The sequence below is a fragment of the Balaenoptera physalus genome (assembly GCF_965194825.1).
Source record: "Balaenoptera physalus genome assembly, chromosome: 21".
Lineage (NCBI taxonomy): Eukaryota > Metazoa > Chordata > Mammalia > Artiodactyla > Balaenopteridae > Balaenoptera > Balaenoptera physalus.
This window is the reverse complement of record NC_138902.1, coordinates 38,744,372-38,772,208: the sequence shown is the minus strand read 5'-3', so window position 1 is coordinate 38,772,208 and position 27,837 is coordinate 38,744,372. Positions and strand designations below refer to the sequence as shown.

Below are 27,837 nucleotides of genomic sequence, written 5' to 3'. Positions count from 1 at the left end.
GGGCGCAGGTCACGGCCCCACGCAAGCCCCTCCTCCCTGGCCCCGCCCCCGGGCCCGCAATTTCCGGCCGACCCGGAAGCTGCTCTTCTGGCTCGAAGGCCCGTTACCTGGCTTGAGTTTCAGTGTCTCTCGTTCAAACTCGCTCTTGGATGCCCTGAGCGCCGCGTCCTCCACACCCGGAGTCCCGGGCCCCTCGACCGCTACCGTCCCCGCCCGCGGGGAGCCCCGCCTAGTCGGGGGGAGCTCTGCTGCCGGGGCCGGACCTGAATCTGTTCCGGTAAAACCGCTGCGCGGCTGGTGCTCGCCCCGACCTTTCTGCCCCGGTTCTTTCCACCGTCTCCGCTCCCCACCCCGCGCCTTGTCAGGTCCCTCTCGGTGTGTGTTCTCCGGCCTTCGAGGCGGCGTCGGGCCGTCCCGCCTCCGCCCGACCCTGCGTTCTGCAGCCCCCTGTCCTCTCCTGAGCTGCGTCCCCGTGCTGGCTTCATTCTGGGGCCCAGCCCTGCTGCTCCCCACGCGATCCCGTCACAGTCACGTCTTCAGAGAGGCCCCTGAGCCCAGTGCTGGGGCGTTCACCCGTCCCCGCCCCGTGCCACCCCGCGGTCTCGAATCCCATCCCACCGGCCGTGCCTGCAGGGTGTGTTTACATCCCCGGGGCCGCCCTGGAAAGCGTGCTCTTGCTGTGCAGGGGCTGCTGCATTCAATTCCTGCGACTGCAGAGGTGCGGCAGGGGGATGACGGGGAAGGAGCGAGATCAAGGGAGAACCCGGGAGACAGAGTGAGATAGAAAAAGCAGGGGTGAATGGAGGTTGGGGGAGTGGGTCCCATGGGCTTGAAAAGACCCGGTAAGAGTGAAGGAGAATGACCTGGGCAGCAGGGGGATAAATGAAAAGAGACAAAAAGAGGATCAGCAGAGAGATGGCAGAGGGCAGAGAGGAGGAGGGAGTTACGAGCGCCAGTAGCAGCGGGGGCAAGAGAAAGGCAGATCCCGGATTCATTAGTTTTGTTTTTAAATTTCCAACTTTCAGTCCCGTTTACAGGTATTGTGTCAGATTCCGATGATGGGGTCTCAGTGGTTTTCCAACCTTCATCACATGTTGAAAATATTCTTCAGTGCTTAGCAAGTAATTTTACACTAATTCCGTGTGTTCTTACTAAGGGTATCGGTAATTTTCTATGTCAACAGTCAAAACCTAGATTAACCACTTAGTCTGATATTCAACATCTTTATCCCCTTATATGAGCTTTTAACTTAGTAGGCTGTGAACTGAAGTTTCCAGGCAAGTATATATTCCCTTTGTCGTGTCTCTGAAAGTGATCAAGGGTGAGGTGGATTGTCCTCGGAAGTAGTTGGAAGAGAGCCCTTTTGTTCATGGTGAATAAATTGCTGAGCTGTTTCCATTGCTGACCTCCTTTCGTGTTTTCCAGTGCTACTGATTAGGTCTTCTTAAGATCATAAATTTTTTTTTATATTTTATTTTTGCCTGCGTTGGGTCTTCGTTGCTGCGCGCGGGCTTTCTCTAGTTGTGCCGAGCGGGGGCTACTCTTCGTTGCGGTGCACGGGCTTCTCATTGCGGTGGCTTCTCGTTGCGGAGCATGGGCTCTAGGCGTACGGGCTCAGTAGTTGTGGCTCGCGGGCTTCAGTAGTTGTGGCACGCGGGCTCAGTAGTTGTGGCTCACGGGCTGTAGAGTGCAGGCTCAGTAGTTGTGGCGCACGGGCTTAGTTGCTCTGTGGCATGTGGGATCCTCCCAGACCAGGGCTTGAACCTGTGTCCCCTGCATTGGCAGGTGGATTCTTAACCACTGCGCCACCAGGGAAGTCCAATGTCATTTTTTGATGGTTTTAATATGATATTCTGGAAAAGAGGAGTTAAATACTTGAGATTATTGTGATTAAAATCGTGAAAGGAAGTGGCTCTTGCTCAGGAATAGGAAATGTGACTTTTAGGGGCAGGCAGGGGTGAGAAGGGCAAGCCCTGCACTGTCTCATCCAGGCCGTGTCATTCCTGTGAGGACAGTGCTGGTTCCTCTCCGCTGGCCTTTCCTGCTGACCCCCTTGCCTGCTCCAACACAACAGGGAGTCACGAGGCCACTCGACAAGGGAGGGCCCGGACTTCACAAACTAAGCGAAGATCAAAAGTCTGTCTCCAATGAGGAGGGAGAAGAGGGCACTTGACTCTGAAGGGAGCCGGAAGAGCGAGCAAGAATGCTGCTGTCGAGGGTCAAGGAGCCAGGAATGGGAGGGAGACTGGGAAGCCCAGGAGCGGGAGGGAGGGAAACGTCTCCCCATCCTCACCTGAGGTGACCCTGTGCTCAGCAGGTACAGGAGGAGACCGTGGGGTCTGTGACAAAGGCTCACACTCTCACTGCTGCCACGGAATATGTGGGCTTCCGTAGGATGGGAGGGTGTTCTGAAGAAATGGGCAGAAACACCCATCTGCCGGTCTCCTGTTTAACGCTTCTGAGTCCCTGTGGTTTCACTGGCAGCAGGGGACGGTCTGTGCCACTTAGTGAGTCCCCTCCTGTGTGTGGCTCAGTATAGGGAGGGGGTATGAGAGGCACACCCTCCGCACCGAGGGAGGATCTCAAGGCTGATCTTGGCTGAGAAAGAAGCTTTCCACGTGTCTTTATTAATTCCTTGATTTGACCGTCAAAACTTTAATTGATTTCTGTCAAATAATCTGTTTCTTCATTTTATTCTTTAATCTTTTGTTTCTTTTATCTTCTTAATTTGTAACAATTTGAAATGTCAACTCACTCTTGTTTCCTTTTACTTTCTCTTGGTTTATAAAGTTGAACAAGCCCTCTCTGCTTCTATTAAGTGTGTTTAAGGTTAAACACTTTTTCCAGGTAACAGCTGTGGCCCTATTCTATGGAGTTGATATGTTCATTCTTCATGGTGATGATGACTCGAATTGGCAATGGTCATTGGATTGTATTGTAACCCTGTTGTTTAAACTGTCATTGTCTTTCAGGTTGTTAGTTTTGTTTGTACTACCTGATTATTGTTTATTTTTATTTTCATTTTACTGTGGTAAGCATATGTGGCCTATCTGATATATTCTCTTTTGCATTTAGCTAAAATGTTCTCTGTGGCTAATTACAAAGTCAGATTTGACGCGTGCACTGGATGTACAGAAGTCTCTACATTGGAATAAATGGGGATAAAACGTCTCTACATTTTGGATGTACACACATATACACACACGTTTATTAAAGTACGTGTATATGTGTCTTCCAGGGACTCTGGCCTCCTGGGAAGAAGGCCAGGCTCAGGGACCATGCCCTGCCCACCAGCCCTCCAAAGCTCCACCTACTCTGAACAAGGAGACTAGAGCACTTTCTCAGCCCCGTCTTGCTGCACTTTCTGCCATGCTCCCCCCTACAGCTTAGAGGTACGTGTCATTACTTTGGGATCTTGCTTCCAAGCCTGGGACTGTTGGTGGGCGACTGGACGGCCCCTCCCTGCCCTCCTGCGCTCGCAGGGCTGTAGAGCAGCATGAGCAGTTGCCTGGTTCTGGGCAGCTTAGAAGGTCCTGCACGGCCTCCAGGCAGCAAGGGCCTCCTCTTCAGCTTTCCACGCTTCTTCTCCTGGGCCTATTCCAGGGCCTCCGAGGGGTCGTAGGAAATTTTTCACTGAGCCTGGCTAGCCATGGACTCCCTCCCCAGGCCTTGCAGGCAGGCTCAAATGGTTGCTGGCCCCCAAGATGACTTAGAATGTTTTCTAGAGGCTCAGGCAGGCCAGAATGTCCTCGTCTAGTCTCTCCTGTCAAAATGGCCACTCCAGGCCTCCTGAAGCAAACTTGGAAATTTGTGGACACCCGTTTCTGGAAAGGGCACTGGGAGTGACTTGAAAGCAACTGTGTGTTTGTATTTTGTGGAACCCTCTGTAGTCCGCTTCGGTAGACTCGATACCCTGCGTGGATAGAGAGAGCTGATTCAGTGTTTTTTAACAAGAGGGATAAATCATAATTGTTGTAATAAGTACAATCACGGTGATTAACATCAGTAATGATAATGGTCTTTATGACAGGAGCAGTAAGAAGAAGAAACTGAAGGAGATGGGAGAATAGACTGCAGACCTCAGTGAATGAGTGATCAGATACCCAGTAGGACTTGGGGTGGTTCGAATCAGAGTCCTAGGTCTGCTCCTTGAAACGTGTTCTCTGAAGGTGAAGGACACGCAGCAAAAGAGAAAAAGAAACACCAGAAGTGGGGCATAGGTGAAAGCAAGGGCTCCTAGGAGATCATCTGCAGGGGAGACTTTCCAGGAAGGGAGGAGCCCAGGTCCAGGGCCTCCCTGCCGCCCCATCCCATCCCCTGGACGTCTGGCAGGAGTGGGGGCCTCCCTGGAAGGCAGGGATCCCTGCTCCCCTACAAGGCACATTAAGCCCCAGCACTCTCAGCCCTGAGTGCTGGCTGCCTGGCTGCCATCTGCTCTTCCTGGGTCCCTCAGTATCTGTCCACCTCTGTTCCAGTATCTCTGCCTGGGGCTGCTGGAAGGTGTCATCTCCCTTCCTCTGGCTGGCAGGAAGCCTGGGAGTAAAACACCAGATGAAAAAGGGGGCAATAATTATGAACAAATCAGAGGATGGGAAAGATTTTTAATCATATGAGTACTTATAGACACTCAAAATAAACAATTCAGAGCCAGAGCTAGATCCCATTCTACCTGGAATAGACTTTATGAAGAACTCCGTGAGATCCTCCACGACAGAAGGATGGTTTAAGGGAAGATGCGGTAACGTGGCACTCTGTGGTCAAGAAGATAAAGTTGAGCCAGAGACTCTTCTTAAAAATGCCATGAAATTTGGTGTAACTACAGAAAGCAGGAAGTTCATATTAACTTGCTGTAAAAACTCCTCCAAAACAGGCATAGCATATGAACACTCATCGCCCAGAAGTGCTCAGAGAAATGGATGTACCTCTGTAATATATGAAGGTGCACAGACATATAGATATGGACACAGGGGAATAGCTCTCTATATGACATGGGAGGGCAAAGTATTGAAACAATGATACAATAATGTAAACATGCCTTGGTTAATCTTCTCTGACTGGTAACATTAACAAAGTGAAAAATCCTACTTCATATGATGAAAGAAAACTGGATTCTCATACGTTGCAGATAGAACAAAAGTGTGCTACATTTGGGGGTTAGCCACCAGGCACTATCTGTTCACTTCTAAAATACACACGAGCCCACAACTAGAATGCATCTTCTGCCAATCTCCCTCATAGTAATAAACTCATTATTAATTAAGAATGCCAAGTAAAGACATTCATGTTGACATCCCTGTAAGAGGCAGGAGAAACCAACGTAAAATCAAGCAGTGAGCAAATGGTTGATTAATTTGAGGTTCACTCCTGTATTGGAACAATAGAGAAATTTAAGGAATAAATTCTGTCTCTGGCAGAACACTCAGAGAGCATTCCAGCCTAATTTTTTTTTATCGTGATAAAATACACATAGCATTTACCATCTTAACCATTTTACGTGTACAGTTCAGTGGTGTTAAGTGGTATTACGTTTATTCATACTGTTGTCCAAACTGTCACCACCATCCATTTCTAGAATTCTTTTCATTCTGCAAAACTGAAACTAAATCCACTAAACAGTATATAGCTTCCTGTTCCCTCCTTCCTCGTCTCCTGTCAACCATCATTCTACATTCTGTCTCTGCTATACTATATTGTTCTATGTATTCCTTTTTTTGTATGTTTTAATACTTATTTATTGAATTAAATTATAACATTATTTTTGTTATATCATTTCCTTTGTTATCTTTACCATTAACATGGATTTTATAGGTTGACATGTCTTTCACATCTTTCAGTTTCTCTCTAATCCTTTCAGTAGTTTTTACGTAATCCTTCTTTTTTCTTTTGCTGATTTTAAAGCCTGTCATCCATGTAAATTAATGACTTTTTAGCATTGTCATTTTCCTTTCTCTTATCTCCCACTGTGGTCTTTTCTCTTAAATTATTAATAAATCTTAATTTATTTTACTTTGGAAGTTTTGGAGCTCTGTCAAGTCATTTTTCTTTCTTCTGTTGTCTTATAATCTCTTACTTTCATTTTTGTAATTATGCTTTGAAGTTCTGTTAAGGTTTTTAATAGTTTGTAGTCTGTCCATTACTAAAATTATTGGATAATTTTTTAACATTAATTATTTATTTTTGGCTGCACTGGGTCTTCCTTGCTGCGTGCGGGCTTTCTCTAGTTGTGGCGAGTGGGGGCTACTCTTCGATGTGGTGCGCAGGCTTCTCATTGCGGTGGCTTCTCTTGTTGCAGAGCACAGGCTCTAGGTGCACGGGCTTCAGTAGTTGTGGCTCGCGGGCTCAGTAGTTGTGGCTCGTGGGCTCTAGAGCACAGGCTCAGTAGTTGTGGCACACGGGCTTAGTGGCTCCGTGGCATGTGGGATCTTCCCGGACCAGGGCTCGAACCCGTGTCCCCTGCATTGGCAGGTGGATTCTTAACCACTGCACCACCAGAGAAGCCCCTGGATAATTTTTAAATAATGTCTTTCTCCAAGGCATAGGGTTCCTTGAATATTAATATTCAATTTTTTTTTATCCCAACCTCTCTTAGGCTTTAGCCTTTTAATAGTTACTGCTTTGGTTATTTTTTCCAAGTTATTTTCATTGAGTTGAGTTCTCCTTAAGCCACATCAGTTCATGGTGGTAGTTTGGGAGAGAATAGCAGGAACTCCTCCTGGCTCAAAGAAATGACTTTAACACAGGACATTTGGAAAGTTTCTGGGACCTGGTTGAGGTTTTCCATAATCTAAGAAAGATTAGCTCCTGAGGGGCTGCTTTTTTTTTAGCTTTTGGGGTTTTTGGGGTTTTTTTAATTTTTGAATTTTATTTTATTTATTTTTGTATACTGAGGGGCTGCTTTTATTTACAGTTCTCATCCACTCATGACCTTCTTTGATGCCTTCTATTTGGAAGTGTGGGCAAAGCACAGTGATACCTAGGTACATTCCTTCCCACTCACAGGGCTGTTCTTTTTCATGTGCATAGTGGTTCCCTGGATGTCCCTGTATGTCCTTAGAAGAAAAATCCTCAAGGTAAAAAAAATTATTTTATGTTTCAATTTAAATCTGCCCTGAAGTCAAAACCTAACATAACCCCACGGACAATGCCTTATTAGTCTTCCTCGATTTTCCTCCCTTGTCCTTGCATCCTCCCATATGCTCTTGATAAGTCAGTAGGTACATCATATTTATGGAGTGTCTTCTGGACATTGTGAACTGTCCTAGATATTGACTACCTTTCCCCAGTTATCAGATCCTTGCATTAATCTGGGGTTTTTCTTTCAGATCTGATTGAAAGTACTCTCCTCCCTGCTGGGTGACTCACAGAGGAAAATAAGAGGAAACAGTGCCCAGAATCCAGCTATCACGCCACCCACCCACCCACAGACATTTAAATAACCCTCCAGATCCTCAGTCCCCTCAGCTCACCCTAGAAGATTCCAGTTCTTCATCAGAGTGCGTGCATACAGCGGGCAGAGAGCAAAGCTCGAGAACCACCCTGGCACTACTTGTCTCTGTGATGCCGAAGACATTCTCCTTCCTGTGTGTTACAGAGAAGATTCAAATTTCCAGGTGGGGACCCGTGTCTGGGGGAGGGGCGTCCTCACTATTCTGAAGATCAGGTACCTCAAAGCTTGGGGTAGAGGCAGGTGTTTGAGGGGTGTAGAACACAGGACCCAGTCCAAGTGCACTAAACAGAAACATTGGGATAAGAGCTTAGGGCACAACTGGAGCAGGGCTTCCAGCCACTTTCTGGCCTTGTGGTCACGGAGGAGGACAGCAGGGGCTCGGAGGGGAAACCACGGCTCGCGTCAGTGTTCTCTCTCTGCAGAGTTTGTAAGCTTTGGAAGATGCTAGCTGAACATTCTGCACTATGGAGATGTGTACCTGACACCTTACAGGGTACGTATGGCCTCTGTTTGGGAAAATACTTGAGGGTCTCTCCTGTAAACGGGGCATGGCAGTTCTTACACAGAACCCATGCTGGGCTCCTTGGAGCGGGTATATATGACGGCTCAGTGGAGCTTTGATATTGTCCAGGGGCCCTGAATATCTGTCATTCCACTCCCTGATTCAGGTTGAAGGCAGTTGATTTTTGTCGTTTGATCATCGGAATGCTTGGGTGTTGCAGGGAGAGGCCCCGGTTGTCAGGCATCTCTTCCAGAGACACGTGAGAACAGGGTTACGGTCACTGAGTGCGGGGCTCTACGTGATCTGAAGCATAAAGCCTTCTGAAATCATTCCAGCTTTAATTAAGGAAGCTGGGAAGAGGTGCCCTCACCAAACTGAACTCTAGTTGCATGTTCTATACTTGAGGAAATTCCCAATCACCAAACTTCCCCAATCCTCACAAGTGTAGAACTATACAACTGTGAAATTTCAGAGTCACGGATCTTCAAGGGAAGTGACTTATCTCCACTGCTTTTCTAACACAACCTTGTCCTGGACCCTCTTCTTACCTTCCAAGGCAGGCAGATGATGAACCTGCCCAGGCTGCAGGCTCTGTGTTTCCTGGAGTTGGTGGACATTCCCCTAGTGCCTGACTAGGGGCTCATGGTGGCTCTCTCTGAAGTTGATTGACTGCACAGCCTAAAACTGGCGAGCTCCTTCTCATCAGGTGGGTTCCTGCAGGCAGTAGTAGCCCAGCGTCTTCAGAAGCTCAGTGTGAGAGTGGGCTCCACAACCGAAGTGTCGTCTCAACGAGACAGGGTGGGTTCCCTGCTACAACTGGAACTAAAATATTCCTCCCACCGCTGAAGACTTCGTCTCTGCTTCTAACGTTCTCTCTGTTTGCCTCAGAATGCCAGGTTCCAAGTCCTCCGGCTCCCGGAAGTCCACACCTCAGACCAGGGGAGGGAGGAGGCCAGGGCTCCTCTGCAGGAGGTGCTGCTCCTCTGTGTGGTCACCTCCAATTCCAGGCAACACTCATCCACTAAGTGGTGGAAGCGATAGCCCAGTGTGACTCAGGCCCCCTCCTCACCGTCCTCACCTACACACCCTGCGTCATTTCTGTCCGTCCCCTCGCTGCCGAATGGTTATCCCTCTGGGGTTCCAATTTTTCAGAGGCATTTTAAACCATGAGAGGACATAACTCACATTAAACTCTGGTCAGGGAACAGACTTTTGAGCCAGATACACGTGGGCGTGAAACATAGTTCAACCAATTATATGCTGTGTAGTTTTTGTTAAGTCACATGAATCCTATCCAGGTTGGTTTCATGAAAGGAAAAGTGACAATAATAATGGCAAACGAGGGAATTCCCTGGTGGTCCAGTGGTTAGGACTCTGCACTCTCACTGCCGAGGGCCCAAGTTCGGTCCCTGGTCGGGGAACTGAGATCCCACAAGCCGCACGTGCCGCGGCCAGAAAAAAAGAAAAAATAATAATACTAAGGCAAATGAATAAATGGCAAGATTATAAGAATACTCCTGTTACCTAATATGTGATCAATATTGATGACATGTTTGGGTAGAGGGCTTCTTAGATCTTCCATAAGAGTTATCCATAGACTTTGTTGTCTGTACTTTCTGCTCAGTTTGCTTTGAACCTAAAACAACTCTAAAAAAATAAAGCATTTTTAGAAAAAGAATGAAAGGATATCATCTGTTTTCCTTAATTCCATATATGTGATTTACCTAATTAGTGAGAAAATATTTGATTAAAAAGGCATGCCTTGATTAGATCTACATTGACTTGGCATCCAGATTAATCAGGGTGTGTCTTTTGATTTACATGATTGATGAGAGTATCAGCTGCTTATAAAGGGGGATTGCCATCAAAAGCTGATTTATCTAGAGAGAGAAACTCTTGAGTTCCCTTGGGTGGTGACTGCATCCTCAATAAAGAGTTGGCTTCTTTGGCTTTTCCATGGGTTTGGGTAAGTAGTAGAGAGAATTTTTATCAGGAAAGACAGACTCCGTTATTTCAGAAGAGTTTATAATCAGGAAATGGTGGTTTACATGAGTGCAGCCACTTGGGGGCAAGTTTCCTTACTGTGGACATAGAGTTTCTCTGTATTTATAATTCATATGTAATGGTCAGAGGCGAACTTGCCTAATCTTACCATGCATAGGTAGATTTAGACCACTGGGAGGGCAGAGTATAAATAAATATCTAATGACTAATTAGGTGAATGGCCTCAAGGAGTGGTAGAGTTCTGTGTAAATTAGGGCAGAGGGGAAGGGAAAGGTTTAAGTTGGTTGGAGTTTAGTGAAAGTCTCCTGCTAGTTGAGATTTAAACTGATGCTGACATAAAATGTGTATGGGTGGAAATGAAGGTTGATGCCACTCCCCAGTGTAGAGATAGCAGCATGTGTGTGGGCTCAGCCAGGTTATGCACACATCAATGCCAGGATGTCTGATGGAGCCGTTAACTAAGATTGAAGACTAGAGGAGGAGTGATTTTTGTATTTGCAGGGGCAGAAGTATTGTCCTGAGAAATATTTCGTTTCAGGTGTATGTAAGTTTGCAAGGAGAGATGATAGCGCAGAAATGGAATCCAGACAAGAAGTTGGTCATTTTCAACAGAGATAGCAGTAGAAGAAATTAGAGCAATTGAATAAATGGGTGAGAGGAGAACAGGAGCTCCCATTAGGTCTTGAGACGCTCCAATAGGACCGAGGAATTCTTTGTAGAGGACTGGGAGAAGGACTGATAACAGAGTAGATTGAAAACAGGAGAATGAGGTGTCAGTTTAGGCTAGGAAGAAGTTCCGAAAAGGAGGTCAAGTTTCAACTTTTGTTTTCAAGGAAGAATCTATCTGCGGGGAGATACTTGGTGATATTAACAATATGTATGCATAAGATAATCATTGAGGGTCTTTGCAGGTCAAGGGAGAGGAGGACATGAGGGCTGATGGCTGTGCTTCAGCTTGATGGTGAAGGGAGGATAGATGGGCAGGGACTCGAGAAAAAATAGGTTCAGAGGAGAGTTTTGCTTCAAGTTAAAAGAGACATAATGAGCTGAACTGATGAGGGGACTGATGGACAGGTTTCTGGTAAAGGAGAACAAGAAAACAGGAGAGAAAGGAGTTCAGCTGGAGACGCTAGACTTAGCTAGTGGCAGCATGGCCCGTCAATTTGAAGGGAGAAAAGGAGTAACCCAGGGGTAGGAATGTAGGACTATCTGTAGCTATCATGATGGTGAACCGAGTTACTTTGTCACATCATGTAATCCGTCTGTGTTATGACCTGAATTGTGTGCCCCCAAAAGTCAAATATTGAAGCCGTCCTCAGACCTCAGAGTGTGATGGTATTTGGAGATTAGGCCTTAAAAGCGGTGATTAAGTTAAAATGAGGTTCTTAGGGTGGGCCCTAATCCAATTTGGCTGGTGTCTTTGCAAGAAGAGGAGATTATGGCACAGACATGTCCAGTGGGAAGACCATGTGAAGACACAGGGAGAAGACAGCCATCCAGAAGCTAAGAAGGGCGGCCTCGGAAGAGACCAACCCTGGCTTCACTTTGATTTCGGACTTAGAGCCTCCAGAACTGTGAGAAAATAAATTTGTTTAAGCCACCCAGTCTGTGATACTTTGTTACAACAGCCTTAGCAAACTAATACAATATGTGTAGTAGGAAATAACCTCATCTTTTTTTTTTTTTTTAAAGATTTATTTTTTTATTGATTAATTGATTGATTGATTGCTATGTTGGGTCTTCGTTTCTGTGCGAGGGCTTTCTCTAGTTGTGGCAAGCGGGGGCCACTCTTCATCACGGTGCGCGGGCCTCTCACTATCGCGGCCTCTCTTGTTGCGGAGCACAGGCTCCAGACGCGCAGGCTCAGTAATTGTGGCTCACGGGCCTAGCTGCTCTGCGGCATGTGGGATCTTCCCAGACCAGGGCTCGAACCCGTGTCCCCTGCATTAGCAGGCAGATTCTCAACCACTGCGCCACCAGGGAAGCCCTAACCTCATCTTTTGAAATGTGAAGATTGTGTAGATTCAAAAGTCATGGTGACAATTTGAAATATTTATGGAGCAAATATTTGAAATATTTATGTTTTTGCAAAACACAGTAGAGTTGCCAGATATATTTGAAAACAACTAGGAGTAGTGATTCTGTGTTTAGACAGGGGTCGACTTAGTAGTAGTGTGTGTCAGATGCAGTCATGGAAAAGGCAGGTACAAGGAGTCACCTGCTATTGGGATTTTGATGGGGAAATCCGGTTAATAGTCCGAGGGACATAGAAAATGTTCTGGTCTTGGTAAGTGCCTGTTGAGTAAGTGTGGATTAAACTGAGCAGAAAAAATGTAGAGAGATGTAGCTTGATGTTTGAGAAGTGAAATAAGTACATTGGGGGTCCCCATGTGGCAGAGGACCTGAGTTTGGGGTATCAGAAGGCAGAGGGGTTGTAGTTACAGGTCGGGGAATCCTGATTAATGTCAGAGGTGATATTCCAGGTAAAACCTGGATGTGGTGTGTATTGCGTAAGGAATATGAGCATAGGAGATAGGCAGAACAAAATTAAAATGATAGACGTGTTATTTCTAGCTGTGACTTTGTTATATGATTAAATTTTTGGACCTCTTCTCTGTATGTCATTTGTTATATTGGTAAACTAAAATCGCCAGGTTTATTTTAAGGCCTAAATGAGTGAATATACGTAAATATCCAAGCACTAAGTCATGTTTGATACAAACTTTTTTTTTTTTTCTTTTTCTGGACCTCAGGTACAAATGGGTGAGTTAATCCTACTTTTGTTTATGATGCATTATCATCATTTTCCCATGAAATATATCTAGTTATTGGTATTTTAGGGGAGCATTTACACTTTATAAATGCTTTCTCTGTGTGTCTCTTGCACACATTTGTGTGCATACATATGTATATATATGCATGTACACATACGTGTGTTTGTGTATAATGAAATGCAGGGATATTACAGCTAATGAAGATTAATGCAGAACAGGATTTCAAGGATTTCAGCTACCCCTTTACTAAGATAATCAGATGGAGTTAACTAGATTTCCTCGTAAACCACTGCCATCCTTGACACAGAGGGCTCAGACAGTCCATGACCGTAACACTATGACTCGTGTGCTCCTGCTACCTTCTGGAGCAGGCGATGTTAAGGACTAGGCTGGCAGGGTGGGTGCCACGGTCCCTCCAAGTGGAATAAGCTCTTAAGTTAACGCCCTCATAAAACAGACTTCTAGTTGATTGACTTCCAGGTCCTTGGGGGTCAGATCCAACAGAGTTAAGGGAGCACTGCCATGAATGCTGGGGAACCGCTGCCAGTGTGTAAGTCAGAATAATGAAATCTGAGAATTCCCAGTGTTTACCTGCAGGTGGGAACCAAAATCTACGTGCAGCGTGGGTCAGGGGTCACTGGTTTGGAGTCAGGGAGAGAACTGAATAACTGGGTACCACAGGCTAATTAACATATGAAGCTCAATACTTTCCATGTTCTTGTCTGTAAGTTATTTGTATTTTTACTTTTTAAATTAACAACCACAGTTAAAGTCTTCTTACTTTTGACCCTGGGAGAGGAGTAGAGGCCTCTGTGTGTTTCCAGTAGAGTGTGCACTGCATGTTTGTTGGTTAGACTGGGCGTCACACCCAGGTGAAGGTTTGGGGCTTCATGAACGTGTGCACAGGACTGGAGTCTCACGGCTTCTTCTCCATCCTCAGCTCTGCCTGCTTAGTGCTTGGACTGTCTGTGAGTGAAAACCCAAGAAAGACTGCTCGCAGCTGAGTTACTGACAATGCAGCCATTGGTGAGTAAGCAGTGCCTCTTTCTGCTGGAATTGTACACACTGCTGCTGACAGCGGATGGGCAGGTTTCTCTTACTTGCGTGGATGTTCTAAGTGCAGTCAAGAAACATGCAGGGGTCTGAGCTCCAGTGAAGTTTCCCCAGGACTCTGGGATGGTTGTCATGGGTCAAGAACTCCTTAATAACCAGTATCCTTCCTAACATCACACTCTTTTATTCCAGCCTCCGCTAAGCTTGTGTATTTACAGAAGAGATGAGAGAAGTTTTCTTTCTCTAATCTGCCCATGGTCTCATTGGGGAATAATTTACTCGTTAATCACGTTATTGGCTATCGTGGTCTAAGGTTGTGGTGAACAGAGATGAGGGAGGAGGAGAACATTGCAGTCCAGTAGGGAGGCCGAGGTCTCATCAGGTGAGTTCAGTCAGTCCTGTCTTCACAGGTCCTGGGTGCGGGCTGTGAGCTGTGAAGGGACCCCGAGAGAAGTTGAGGCCAAAGCAGGCATGAGGAATCATTCATTTATTTTTTTTCCAATTTTAAAGTTTTGATAGAATATATTTGCTCTTTCAGGAACTTCTTAAAAAGAAAATTAACCCCTTTTTTCATTTTTAGTAACTGGAATTAATGTATAGGGAGTATTATTTGCTTAATTGTGGCTCCATATTCAGGAGGAATAGAGTAAAATTTAAGACCCTGTGGAAAGATTTGAAGAACTAGATAGACCAAAACCAGTCAAGAGGCTTCTGTTATCCTTTAGCAGAGAGACAAGCTAAAGAGGCGACAGTGAGGACTGGTGTTTGAGGTCCCAGAAAAAATTGAGAGTGGGGGTCCTGCCACCACAGGGACGGGTCAGGCTGGGTCTGTCCTTCAGCACAGCCAGCCCAGAGTCCCCCCGGCTTGTGTGCTGAACCATCTCACCTCATACCTTCTTATGAACACCCAAGTTCTGTGGAGTTCAGCGAGACCACGCCTGCTGACACCAAGTCCTGTATGAAACTTGTTCATTTCTGAATAATGCTGGAGATGGTTGCAAGGTTCTCGGACATTTTAATAAGTAATAGATTGAGGCTTGTATTTAATACATGTTTACTTAGGTAGGAAGAACTTCATCCATTAGTTCATTGGATCTTTCAATACTCATAACAGGTTATGAAACCATTTAATAGATGAGTCTGAAGTTCATTTAGGGGAATGATACAACTACAGTTATGGTTTAAAAGTGGCAAATCATAGTTATTGTTTGCCTTGGATGTGTCAATAAGTTATTTGAAATTAATCAGGAAGAGTTTTATGAATTTTCAAATGCAGCTCTTTTTTTTTTTTTAAACATCTTTATTGAAGTATAATTGCTTTACAATGGTGTGTTAGTTTCTGCTTTATAACAAAGTGAGTCAGTTATACATATACATATGTTCCCATATCTCTTCCCTCTTGCATCTCCCTCCCTCCCACCCTCCCTATCCCACCCCTCTAGGTGGTCACAAAGCACCGAGCTGATCTCCCTGTGCTATGCGGCTGCTTCCCACTAGCTATCTATTTTACATTTGGTAGTGTATATATGTCCATGACACTCTCTCACCCTGTCACATCTCACCTCTCCCCCTCCCCATATCCTCAAGTCCATTCTCTAGTAGGTCTGTGTCTTTATTCCCGTCTTGCCACTAGGTTCTTCATGACCTTTTTTTTTCCCCTTAGATTCCATATATATATGTTAGCATACTGTATTTGTTTTTCTCTTTCTGACTTACTTCACTCTGTGTGACAGACTCTAACTCCATCCACCTCATTACAAATACCTCCATTTCATTTCTTTTTATGGCTGAGTAATATTCCATTGTATATATGTGCCACATCATCTTTATCCATTCATCCGATGATGGACACTTAGGTTGCTTCCATGTCCTGGCTATTGTAAATAGAGCTGCAATGAACATTTTGGTACATGACTCTTTTTGAATTATGGTTTTCTCAGGGTATATGCCCAGTAGTGGGATTGCTGGGTCATATGGTAGTTCTATTCAAATGCAGCTTTTAATCACATGTCTGAACTCACAATTACCAGTTTTTTTGGGAAAATTTCCAGGTTTTTTTTATTACACCACACTTCGTGTGATATTCCTTTATAATAAAGTTTTATTAATTCAGACTGTGTATATCTCTGTGATGTATTGAAAAGCAGATGCCAGCTCAGCACTGAGAATGAACTGATGGGAACCCCAAACTCAGTTTGATCTTTCTGTACACCCAGCTTCTCCACCCCTCCCCTCAGTGCTGCCATATCAACCCTCCTGCTCTGGACATTAGTAGGGGCTGCTCTGTCTGAACCACAATATCCATGTTTAGGAATCAGTGACGTTTGAAGATGTAGCGATCAGCTTCACCCAGGAAGAGTGGGCCCTGCTGGACACATCCCAGAGAAAGCTGTTCAGAGATGTAATGCTGGAGAACATCAGTCATCTGGTCTCTGTGGGTGAGTCTGTCAACATTTATGTATGTATGCAGGTAGGTGGGTAAGTAGGTTAGTAGGTAGGTAGGTATTCATTGATTCAGTCAGTAAGTATCTAGAACAGCTTCTGCATACTCACTCCACTCCCCGTCCTGATTCTTTCATAGACCTTTTAACTACATGAGAGAAAGTTGTTTAATATATTACTTACATCTAGTTTGTCACCCCACTAAAATGTAGTCTTGACCACAATTTAATGTCTTCCTTGCTTTAACACTCAGAACAGACCCAGGAACTCAGTGAATGTTTTTGAATGCATAAATAGATTGATTAAATATTTTCTAAATATTCTGCTCTAGTCACTATTCTGAGGCTTGACAGCAGACTAGAGAAAATAGCAAAACCTTGATTATTCTTGTGGAACTTATGTTTACTGGCGTCTGTTTGAAAATAATATTCAACCGACTGTGGAGACATTTCATTTCTCCATTTTTTAAAAGGCTGAGGATTCTGTGTTCTGTCTTTGAACTTGGCCATGGACATCAGCATCCAGAGGTCTTCACTATTTTGGTCACATGATCTGTACTTCAGTGTTTTCTCTGCTCATGGTGTTGTTGCCTGGGCTGAACTTCAGTGGTCTCCTTGTTCTTCCTCAGTAGCGTGTCCTGAACTTGATGATGGTGCCCTTTTATTAGCACAGAACTCAAAATCCACCTTTTTTCCATGAACAGGGTATCAGCATTGCAAATCAGATGTGATTTTCCAGCTGGACCGAGGTGAAGAGCTGTGGATTGAAGGAAGAGGATTTTTCCAAAGCCACAGTCCAGGTATGCAGCAGCGGCCTGTGCTTCAGTATGAGGAGGTGCCTAGTCAGTGAGTGAGTATGTACTTAGAAACACCAACTGAAGATTTTGTTAAGTGAGTGAGGTTTTCTAAAACGTAGGTGAACGACATTGGGGCAGAATTCTTTAGATGTTATTATTCCTTACATATTTCAGTCACATTCATGTGTACTCCTGCCATTATCTTTTTCTGGCTTTAGGGAAAGTTAAACTTTCACATGATAACTCTTGTTCTCATCCTCCCCTCTGAAGGTTTTCCCTCTCGCTACCCAACATCTCATCTCCATTTTAATATTTTCATATTTCAGTCCTGAAAATCTTTACTAATTGTCAATGCCCTATAATGTGTTTCTGTTTCCTAGAGTATTCCCTATTGAAGTACCAATTTTTGAAACATACTCATAAAGGTCTTGGAGCTTTTCAACATTTTCATTCCCCTAATGGCATTCTAATTTTTTTTTTTTTCCAATTATTTTAGGCAGGGAAAGTGCCCTTAAAGAAATGTTAACCACACAGCATATCAGCAGGAAAGACACATCTACAGTCATCCCACTGGTAAGTTTCCTGAGTGTTAACCCTGGTCATCCAAATTAAAGACCTGGCAATGGAATGTTAGTAATTGAGCACAATAGCCTGATTTACATTAAGTTGGGATTAAGCTATTTCTGAGCAAAAAGTTATGGGTGGTTTGAATTTAGTGCAGAAATTAACCTGAGCTCAAAACCATAACCTCAGACCTTAAAAAAAAAGGGCAACTGCATAAACATTGCTCCTGTGCCTAGTCTTTGAAACATATTGCAGTCTTCAAAATTAACCTATAACCTCTGCAGCTGGGAGGCTATAAAGAGAAAGCCTTTGTGTATGCAGGGAGTAACACATCAGGTGTATGCAGGTCATATCAGAAGGATTTTAAATGGAGACTCTCACTGAATGCTTTGTTTTAGATTCGCGTGTAGAGAAAAGAATGTATGTATGTGGACAAACCGTTAATAGCCTTTTATCTCCTTCCCAAAAGCAGGTATCTCACACTCCAGAGGATCCCTTCGAATGTAATGATTTGGGGGAAGATTTCACTCATAGCTCCACACTGAGTCAACATTTCTTAACTCACACAGAAAAGACACCCTATATCAACAAACAGTGTAAAAAATCCCTTAGTGACCAACCATACCTTAATCAACATAAGCAGATTCACACTAGAGGTAAGTCGTGTGAGTGCCATCTGTGCGGGAAAGCCTTCAGTAATTGCTCTAGCCTTAGAAGACACGAGATGACTCACACTGGAGAGAAACCGTATGAATGCCATATCTGTGGGAATGCCTTTATTCAAAGCTCTGACCTTAGAAAACACAATCTAACTCATACTGGAGAGAAACCATATGAATGTCATCTCTGTGGGAAAGCCTTTAGTCAGTCCTCTAACCTCAGACAGCATGAGAGGACGCACACTGGAGAGCAGCCGTATGAATGTCAACTCTGTGGGAAAGCCTTCAGTAAATGTTCTGCTCTTAGACGACATGAGAGAACTCACACTGGAGAGAAACCGTATGAGTGTCATCTTTGTGGCAAATCCTTCAGCCAGTGTTCTGCCCTTAGACGACATGAGGGAACCCACAATGGAGAGAAAATTATGAATGCTTTCAGTAAGTATTCTGACCTCAGATGACATGGTATTATAAATGTAACAAACGTGGACAAGACTTCAACCATAGCTTTAACATTTAAACACACCAGAGGACTCACATCGAAGAAAACGCTGTAACGGGAAGATCCTTCAGTTATCCTTATTCAACTTGACATACGCAAATTTATATGGAAGAGAGTCCATATGTGTGATATTTATATGGCAAAATCTTCAGTCAGTGGTCTGACCATAGATGACATGAGAGAACCCATACTGTCAATAATAACAACAGCTCTAAACTTTAAACACACTAGGGGACTTGCACCAGGGAGAATCCAGGTCTTCAATCAGTGTGAAAATGCTTTCATTTATAATTCATGGTTAAACAACATGAGCAAACTCCATTTGGGAGAGCCCCTAGGTCTAATCACTGTGAACAAACATTCAGCCAAGCACAGTCTTGATGTGCACGAGAAAACTCAGTGAAGGAATGCATAACCACTACAACAGGAAGTAAGAGGATGAAGGCTCTTAAGGAATACCAAGTAATTCATCCAGGAGAAGTGTTCAATGTAAAATCATGAGAAATCCTTTATTCATAGAGCCACACTTGTGGTACATGTGTGGATTCAGACTATACAAAACATGCTCAGTGTCATGAAAGAAGGATGACACTTCAGTGATCTCTCATTTCATAATCAACGTTAAGGTTCTCACACTGAGGAGACAGCAATCCTAAAATCAAAGTGGCAAAAACTTCATCTAGACTTCACATTCAGAAAAACTAAGTTGAGGGGGTGAAAAACCCTTTAAAAGAGCCTTTAACATACAATTCAGCAAATAATTCAGAATTTTGAAAGAACTATTTATGAAGAAAAACCTGACATATAAATGCAAACAGTAAAGTGATCTGGGAATACCGAATGCAGAATTTTGTAAGAAATTAAATTTTTCCAATAGATTATTATTTGTAAATATTTGAACAATAAAGTCAGTTGCTAAAAAGTCTAGTCTGTTGGTGAAGTTGTAGTTTTCTCCATGCAGCTGCAAACACACAGATCTGGGTCTGCACTCCTTGGCGTGTCAGGGAGACTCGGCCCGACTCTCTTTGTGTCTTCCCTTTCTCCACAGCCCCTTCCACACAGCTCACCTCCACTCATTCCAGCTTCCCACCAACATCAGCTGTCTCCATCTATGCACTGGTGGTGACACAACAGGGACCTTCACCCCACTGGCTGGTTTCTCAATGTGCCATGACCCTGGCCTACCACGTGGACAGTATCATGGACGTCTAGTGTAAACCACGGGGTAGTCCCCAGCCTGTCTCTGCCCCTGGGCAGCTCTGTGGGGCCAGAGAGACAGGCAGCTCTGCTGTTCCAGGCCAAGAACACTCCTTGGATTTTGCCGTGAAGCCCCTGAGTTGAGCTAGCTGGGGACAGGAGCTCATTGTACGACGCCATCCCACATCTTATTCAGGTGAGTCCTGAGTTACGCACCTACTTGCTTCCCAAACGGAGCCACTATTGTGCCCTCCCCGCCAACACACACACACACACACACACACACACACACACACACCAGCCCTGAAAAGAAGACCCCAGCAATATAATATCCCCTAACCTATCAGACACCACACAAGCCTGTCTTATTAACTTAATATTCTTTTCCCCAAGCAAAATGAAAGTTCTCTCAAAGCAGGTCTCTCCTGCTTTGCGCCTAGGGCTTGGAAACACGTTGCCCTTCAACAAACTTCCATACTGAACCTAAACCTCAAGGGAAGTGCTCTCAAGAGATAACTCAGCTGATCTGTGCTCTTCCCAAACTAGCACAATCCCCAAATCATAGCTTGACAGGCTGATTAAATAGACACATCTTGGGGTGAAACCGATACATCATCATTTAAAAAAAAAAAAAAAAGTTATTCTGCTGTTCAGCTAGGGTGGAAACAGTCATGTGCGAGGATGATGAGCAACCAAAATTCAACATCTTGGTGCTCTGGCTGGAGGGGTATTGGCTGTGATCAGGCAGGGACACAGGGAAGTGTGAACAAGGGTTAAGTGGAACAAACTAGTGACAAGTTCAGATCTGGAAGACAGACCCCATGGGTTATTTCCACTGTCACAGCCCATGAGACCTTGTTACTGAACCTTTCTGTGGCTCAGTTTCCTCCATTCTAAGGTAGAAGTAAGCTTAGTGCCTCTTAGAGTTGTAATGAGTACTACCGAGTTGATACTGTATACACCAAGTTGTTACTGCAGGTAGTAAGCACTTTGTGTTTGCAAATAGAGAATATTTTTTATAAATTAAGATATGGAAACACCACTCTTCCTTACCTCATTTTTATATTGAAATATTTCATATCACTTAAAAATAGAATAGATTTTTATTACTACTACATTTAATCTGCTTAGGACATACATAATTTACCCTAAAGCTATAGTTGACATTAGCTGTGATCCTGGGCCACAACTGAATTTGAGACTTACTTGGTGGCTTAGTCAGAAATCACCTCCTGTGCCTGACTGTGTCTCCAGGAGGGAAGGGCCTGGTGCTGCTGGGGGCAGGGCCTGTGTAGGTGCTGGGACCCCCAGGAATGATGTGCACACTCCCTTCTCAGGGGAGCTCATGTCCCACTGGAATCTATCTACACCGACCTATGCATGTGAGTGTGCTGGGCATTTGCAGTGAGATAAGGGATTTCAGGACTGATCACATAAAGTCATGACCACAGAGGGGTAGCATCACAAAATGAGATGTATTGGGTGGCCCAAAGGTGCAGCTTCCCTATCAAGGATAACTCCTTCCAGAGGCTAGAGTGTGGGACCACCACCAGGAAGGGGAAGATAACAAGGGAACACCTGGGGGAGAAGGTGTTTGGAAAGGGGGGGTGGTTTCATTGTCCAGATGAAGTCTCTCAGCCCAAAGATGGGGAGTCTCTTGGTCAGAGGACTATAAAAGGCCAGCAGCAGCTTAGAGACTTGTATAGTCCATGGTTTACCTTATCTATGGTCAGCAAATGTTGGGTGCATTTTCACAGGGTGTGCACAGCAGGCAGGCTCTAAATGGTTAAAAATCTAATTTGAGCTATGTTTAAAACAATTCAGGGGCTTCCCTGGTGGCGCAGTGGTTAAGAATCCGCCTGCCAATGCAGGGGACACGGGTTCAAGCCCTGGTCTGGGAAGATCCCACATGCCACGGAGCAGCTAAGTCCGTGCGCCACAACTACTGAGCCTGTGCTCTAGAGCCCGTGAACCACAACTACTGAGCCCACGTGCCACAACTACTGAAACCCGCACGCCTAGAGCCCATGCTCCTCAACAAGAGAAACCACCGTAATGAGAAGCCCACACACTGCAACGAAGAGTAGCCCCCACTTGCCGCAACTAGAGAAAGCCCACACGCAGCAACAAAGACCCAATGCAGCCAAAAATAAATGAATAAATAAATAATTAAAAAAAAAAAAAAAAACAATTCAGTATATAAAAATTTAAATTTGGCACTGGTGGGCTTTTGAGCTAATGGGCCTAGTCTCTTGTGAAGACGTAAACAACAGGCCCAATATACAAGGACCATCTTTGACTCATTTATAAAACACTACTTGATAATTTAAACGGATTTTTTCCTTCATATTCACTGGTTATTTATTTTGCCTGCTCAAATCTGATGCTGCAACCCTCTGTTAGTATTTTATATAATATAAAACATGGAGGTGAAAACCCATAGTAATTTTCAACTCCAGAATTCCTATTTGACTCCATTTTATAATTTCTATCTCTTTATCGAAACTCTTGATTTGGTGAAGCGTCATTTGCCTGCTTTCCTTTCGTTCTTTGAGCATCGAGACAGTTGTGTAAGGCCTTTGTCTCGTCAAGTCCAATGTCTGTACTCCCTCAGGTACAGTATCTGTTAATTTTCTTTTTTTCTCCCTGAGGATGGGGTGTACTTTCTTGTTTCGTTGCATGACTCAATTTTTTGTCGAATACTGGATATTTTGAATATTATAATGTGCCTAGAAATCAGATTCTCCTGCCTTCCTGGGATTTGTTGTTGACACTTAATGTGGTCTGGGCTTAGTTGTTTGTTTACTGATATTCTGAACTCTTCCTGTAAAAGGTTTTGTCATGAATGCCACTGAGGTCTCTGTTCTATTAGCTTAATGGTCACCTTGTGATTTGAGAGGTGTCTCCTTAAACACTGGAGCCAAAAAACCAAAACCAAAACCAAACAAACAAAAAACCCCGACATACAGAATACTCTGCCAGTCGTAGCAAATCTTCTCTGTGTTGGTGCTTTTCTGAAAGCTTCGCAAGGCACTTTACAACTGTCTCACCCTTCACTTGCTGCTTGCACCACTTACTCTCTTACCATCTTGCACCACTGTGCCATATTTGACACGATTTGTGAATAAATATTGATACATTATTAACTAATGTCCACATTTTATTCAGGTTTCCCCTTCCTGTTTCAGAATCCCATCCAGTATACCACATCACGTTTATTCAGAATGGCTCCTTAAGCTTCTCTCGGCTGTGACATTTTCTCAGACTTCTTTGTTTGTGATGTGTTTTGACAGTCTTCAGAAGAACCAGTCAGGTTTATCTGACATGAAAATGTTTGAAACACAGGCATACTCGTTTTACGGCACTTCACTTTATTCGTTTCACAGATACTGAGTTTTTCACAAATTGAAGGTTTGTGGCAACACTATGCATTGATCAAGTCTACTGGTGCCATTTTTTCAACAGTATCTTCTCACTTAATGTCTCTGTGTCACATTTTGGCAATTCTTGCAATATTTCAAACTTTTTCATTATTATTATATTGGTTATGGTGATCTGTGATCAGTGACCTTGATGTTATTGCAAGACTCACTGAAGTCTCAGATGATGTTTGGCATTCTTTAGCAGTAAAGCGTTTTTAACTAAGGTCTGTACAAATTTAGACATAATGCTATTGCACACTTAAGAGGCTGCAGCATAGTGTAAACGTCACTTTTATATGCACTGGGAAACCAGAAATTTCATGTGACTTGCTTTATGGCAATGTTCACTTTTTGCTGTGGTCTGGAGCTGATCCCACAATATCTCCGAGGCAAGCTTGTATCATCTTAAAACATTTTTGAGAGGCAGTAGTTCATGTAACAGCAATAAAACAAATGTCTGTCACGATGAACTTGTATGAAGCACCTTATTTCTAGGTTTCAGTTCATGCTATTGGGGAGGGCTCTCACTGCTGTTTTCCATACAGGACATGAAAACCACCCTCTCTGTCACCTACCTCTGTGTCCTCAGATGGTGCATGGGAACCAGGTTTTTCTACCCCTGGTGTATTCCAGCACCTCACACTACAGTTATACAAGGACAGTACCTCCCAGATAAGAAAGCAGGTCCTCAAATCCTTTGAGAATTTCCTCCATAAGACATGTGTTAAGACCTGGAGATTCCTAAGTTTAAATATATAAGATATTGAACGACATGCAGAACTGTCTCTAAAACTGGTTCTAGTGTTGCCAAATCGGAGAAAAAGCCATTCGCGTACATGGGTCTGCCCTTATCCACTGCTCTGTGACCCTCCTCATCACAGCATCCGGAGCCCAGCCTCAGTCCTCTGAGCAAATCAGCCGTAACTACAGCAAGGAGAACAATCGGCCGGTTTCTGGTCTTCTCCATACGGGGAGGCAACCTCTGGGTGGTAACTGTGCTGTATTTAGAAGATTAATATCACCACTACATTTAATATTCAGAGGCATCCCTCACTCAGTTTATTAGTTCCTGAAGGCAAACTGTACAGCTGCCCTGTGGGGAAAACTAGCCCCGAGAAAGGTTAACCAACTGGTGATTTATGATCACATGCATACGGAAGCGTTCTGAAAAGCATCTTTGAATTGAATAAGAACTAGAGTTAAATTCAAGTACCGCTGCATTTAATAAAGAGACTATTCTTAGGGGTTTTCACATTTTAAAAGTTGTTTAAAATGTTAGAAATCAAATATGACTGAGGTGAAAACAAAGTTACATTTCTTCCTGCAGCGCCCAGGCAGTGAGAGCCCTCAGATTTTAGAACAGCAGGATTCAGTGATAGGTGGACTGCAGTCATATCTGGAATTCCAAAGAAAAGCCAATGAGATTTTGAGTAGAAGGGTGAATTAAAATAATAATCATTGCAGTATTGATGATATAGTAATGAATGAAAGTATTAAGCCATAGTGGAATATTTTAATGGTAAACATATACATTTCAATTTCATTAACATTATTTATATAACCTGTCCTTATACTATTAATACTGAATTATGCAGTAATTAAAAGTAATGATACTTTAATTGAATACTGTTAATATATTCTACTTTACATTACTAATATTATGTTAGAATTTGAAAGATATGTGATGTTAATAAAATTTTAATAGAATACTTTCTAAGATTCTCAGTAATATTTATACAAAAGTTGTGTGAGGTATTGTTTAGTCAACAAACAGTGATGTTTCTTAAAGTGTTGGCATTTTCTGGTTAACTTTTTTTTTAAAGACAGTTTTTTTAGAGCAGTTTTAGGTTTACAACAAAATTGAGAAGGTACAGAGACCTCCCATTTCCCTCTGTCCCCACCCACGCATGGCCTCCTGCATTATCGACACTACCACCAGGTGGTACAGTTTTCACTAAGGATGAACCTACGGTGACTCATCATAATCACCCACTGTGCACAGTTTACAGTTCACTCTGGGAGCTGTACATTCTGTGGGTTTGGACAAATGTATTATGACATTTATCATCATTATAATGTCATACAGAGTATTTTCACTGCCTTAAAAATCCTCTGTGCTAATTAACTTTTTAAAAAGTGTGTATTTGCAAAAGAATGGGTTATCTGAAGTTATAGTTTAATGTCTTTTAATTTTCCACATAATGAAATTGTTACCCCCCTTATATTTATGAAGGGTTCCCAGCATTGGTTAATGTTCTCATCTGAAATATTAAGTGATTCACACTCTGGCATACTTTAAATGTATCATTTCCTGGTAAAGAGCTCTTTATTTGAACGTTCACATTACTATTAACTAGACTACCTTAATCTACAATATTTGACATGTGCTATAAAAATATTTGTTGAGTTAATACTATTGATTTTAAATTTCATAACGGTTATATTTCAATGTACATTTTTCATTTTACATAATTTTTTTATTTCAATTATTTTGGAAGAGTTTCTTCTGTACATCGACAGTGCTGTAGTGTGTGAATGAGCCTAGCATGAAATGTTGCTAGATGACAGACCCTAAGATAGAATGTAAAACAGACATGATTTTAGTCTTTATATGCCTGGAACATAAGAATCCACATATTATCACATGAATCAGCAATGTACATCATGCATAACTAAAAAGACACTTTAATTTTTCCACTCTGCTGATTCGCTAAAAAACAAGCTGTAGTAGATTTCTAAAATCAACTTCTGGGTATTCCCTGGTGGTCCAGTGGCTTTCACTGCTGTGGCTGGGGTTCAATCCCTGGTCGGGGAACTAAGGTCCCGCAAGCCACACAGCATGGAAAAAATAAATGAATAAAAAATAAATAAATCAATTAACTTTTAATATATATTCTAAATATGATAATCCAGATTTAATAGTGACAATAACAAAACAGCATCAAATTCCTGTACTATGTTAGAGGGATCATTCGAAAACACTTAGTAATTACTCATATGGTTCCTTGTTATTCTTCTCCTTAATCAAATAAAAAAGCTCGAGAAGTTTGGGAAATAGAAAGTTTGCCTTCCTGGAGGAGAAAATGACCATTGGTTCCCCAAAAGCAGGAGTAAAAGTAGTTCCTGAGATAAACTGTAAACGCTTGAGGCCATTACTCTCTAGGAGACTCAGCCCACTGGGCCCAGGTGACAGTGACACAGCGCCCAGAGCGTGTGGCGTGAACATGCCCACTGGCACACTCCTGTTGGATCCAATGTGCAGTGTCATTTCATTGTTACATCACATACAGTTTATACATTAATTTTCGGTAAAAGCCAAAGGGTTTTTCTGTTTGTTTTCTTCTTATTTCAACTGGTTTTTCACCGTCATGAACGCTCCATACGAAATGACTTTTGTGGTAGACATTTCTGTTTTGTATCAGTTCACTTACTATTTGGCATGTTCTCAAATGAGGCATAGGGAAGTCACTGTGGCACATGAATTAGGTCACTGATCAGCCTTTGTACATCTCATCCGCTCCAAGCTGGCATCTGGGGTGAGGGAGGCTCAGCGCTCACCAGCCCTGAATCCTATGGGGCTGGCATTTAAGCAGCTTCCAGGACTGAGCTGAGTGCAATGGGTATGGGAGTGGGTAGAGCAGAGCTGGGGGCGTGGGTAGGGAGAAAACTGACATCTGTTCCCGATGCAAGGGAAGGTGGGCGACCAACATCAGGAGAGACTGGGGAGGGACCGGCCCTAAGGGGAATGAACCAGGGCTCACTGGCTGCCTGGACCCTGCCTCAGCCCTTTGCTGAAGGTCGTTGTCACCACCAGCCCAGTTCCCTTCCTCCTCCAGCCAGGCTCCCTGTGGCTCCAATATTTTCCATCAGGTTTTTACTCCACTTCTGTTCTTTCCTGGACCTAGAGTCCAGAGCAGACGCCCTGAATGCTCCAGCTCACCTTCTGCCCTAACCTTCTTCGAATTGTATGAGAGGAAATCAGACCTTGTCAGCCGCAAGCTAGTCTGGTACCCTCAGCTGGGTCATGGTTGTCTGGTGAACATAACAATTCCACAGAACATCAGCACCACTCAAGGCCATTATGTGACAATGATGAATCAAGACGAAAACAATTCCACCCAGTTATATCTGGACACGGACAAAATATGGACATCATCCAAGCCACAAAATAACCACCATCCCCCTGTCTCAGCATATACAAGTGACTGCTGCTTCTTTACAAATTATAGCTGTAGTGTTGCTTTCTTCAGACCTCCATAGAGAGATTTCATAAGACAACAGTCATAGAATTACCCCTCGTGTGGGTTGTCTGTCAACTTTTATTTTCATTTTGATGAAATCCAATTTATCAATTTTTCTTCGGTTGCATGTGCTTTTGACATCATTATCTAAGAAATCATTGCCTAATCCAAGGGCACAAATATTTGCGTCTTTGTTTTCTCCTGAGACTTTTGTGATGTTAGCTCTTATATTTA

At 43.5% G+C, this 27,837-nt stretch overlaps 1 protein-coding gene across 13 annotated transcripts; it reads left to right on the top strand.

Moving 5' to 3' along the window:
- Positions 1–60: 60 nt before the first annotated feature.
- On the top strand, positions 61–20,208 carry LOC309651388 (uncharacterized protein). 13 transcript variants are annotated; one of them, XM_082444121.1, is made up of 10 exons: positions 74–277; positions 3,239–3,392; positions 6,908–6,977; positions 7,323–7,610; positions 7,870–7,940; positions 13,668–13,753; positions 16,092–16,218; positions 16,926–17,021; positions 17,515–17,591; positions 18,052–20,204. In XM_082444121.1, exons 6-10 carry the CDS (start codon positions 13,742–13,744, stop codon positions 18,700–18,702), a joined length of 963 nt encoding a protein of 320 aa, XP_082300247.1. In that variant the 5' UTR covers positions 74–277; positions 3,239–3,392; positions 6,908–6,977; positions 7,323–7,610; positions 7,870–7,940; positions 13,668–13,741; the 3' UTR covers positions 18,703–20,204. The 13 variants fall into 13 exon arrangements, 8 of the variants coding, with proteins under 8 accessions (XP_082300244.1, XP_082300251.1, XP_082300247.1 ...); XM_082444118.1 differs by lacking the exon at positions 6,908–6,977 and having other exon boundaries at positions 61–277; XM_082444125.1 differs by lacking the exon at positions 6,908–6,977 and having other exon boundaries at positions 73–277; positions 18,055–20,208.
- The last annotated feature ends 7,629 nt before the right edge of the window (positions 20,209–27,837 follow it).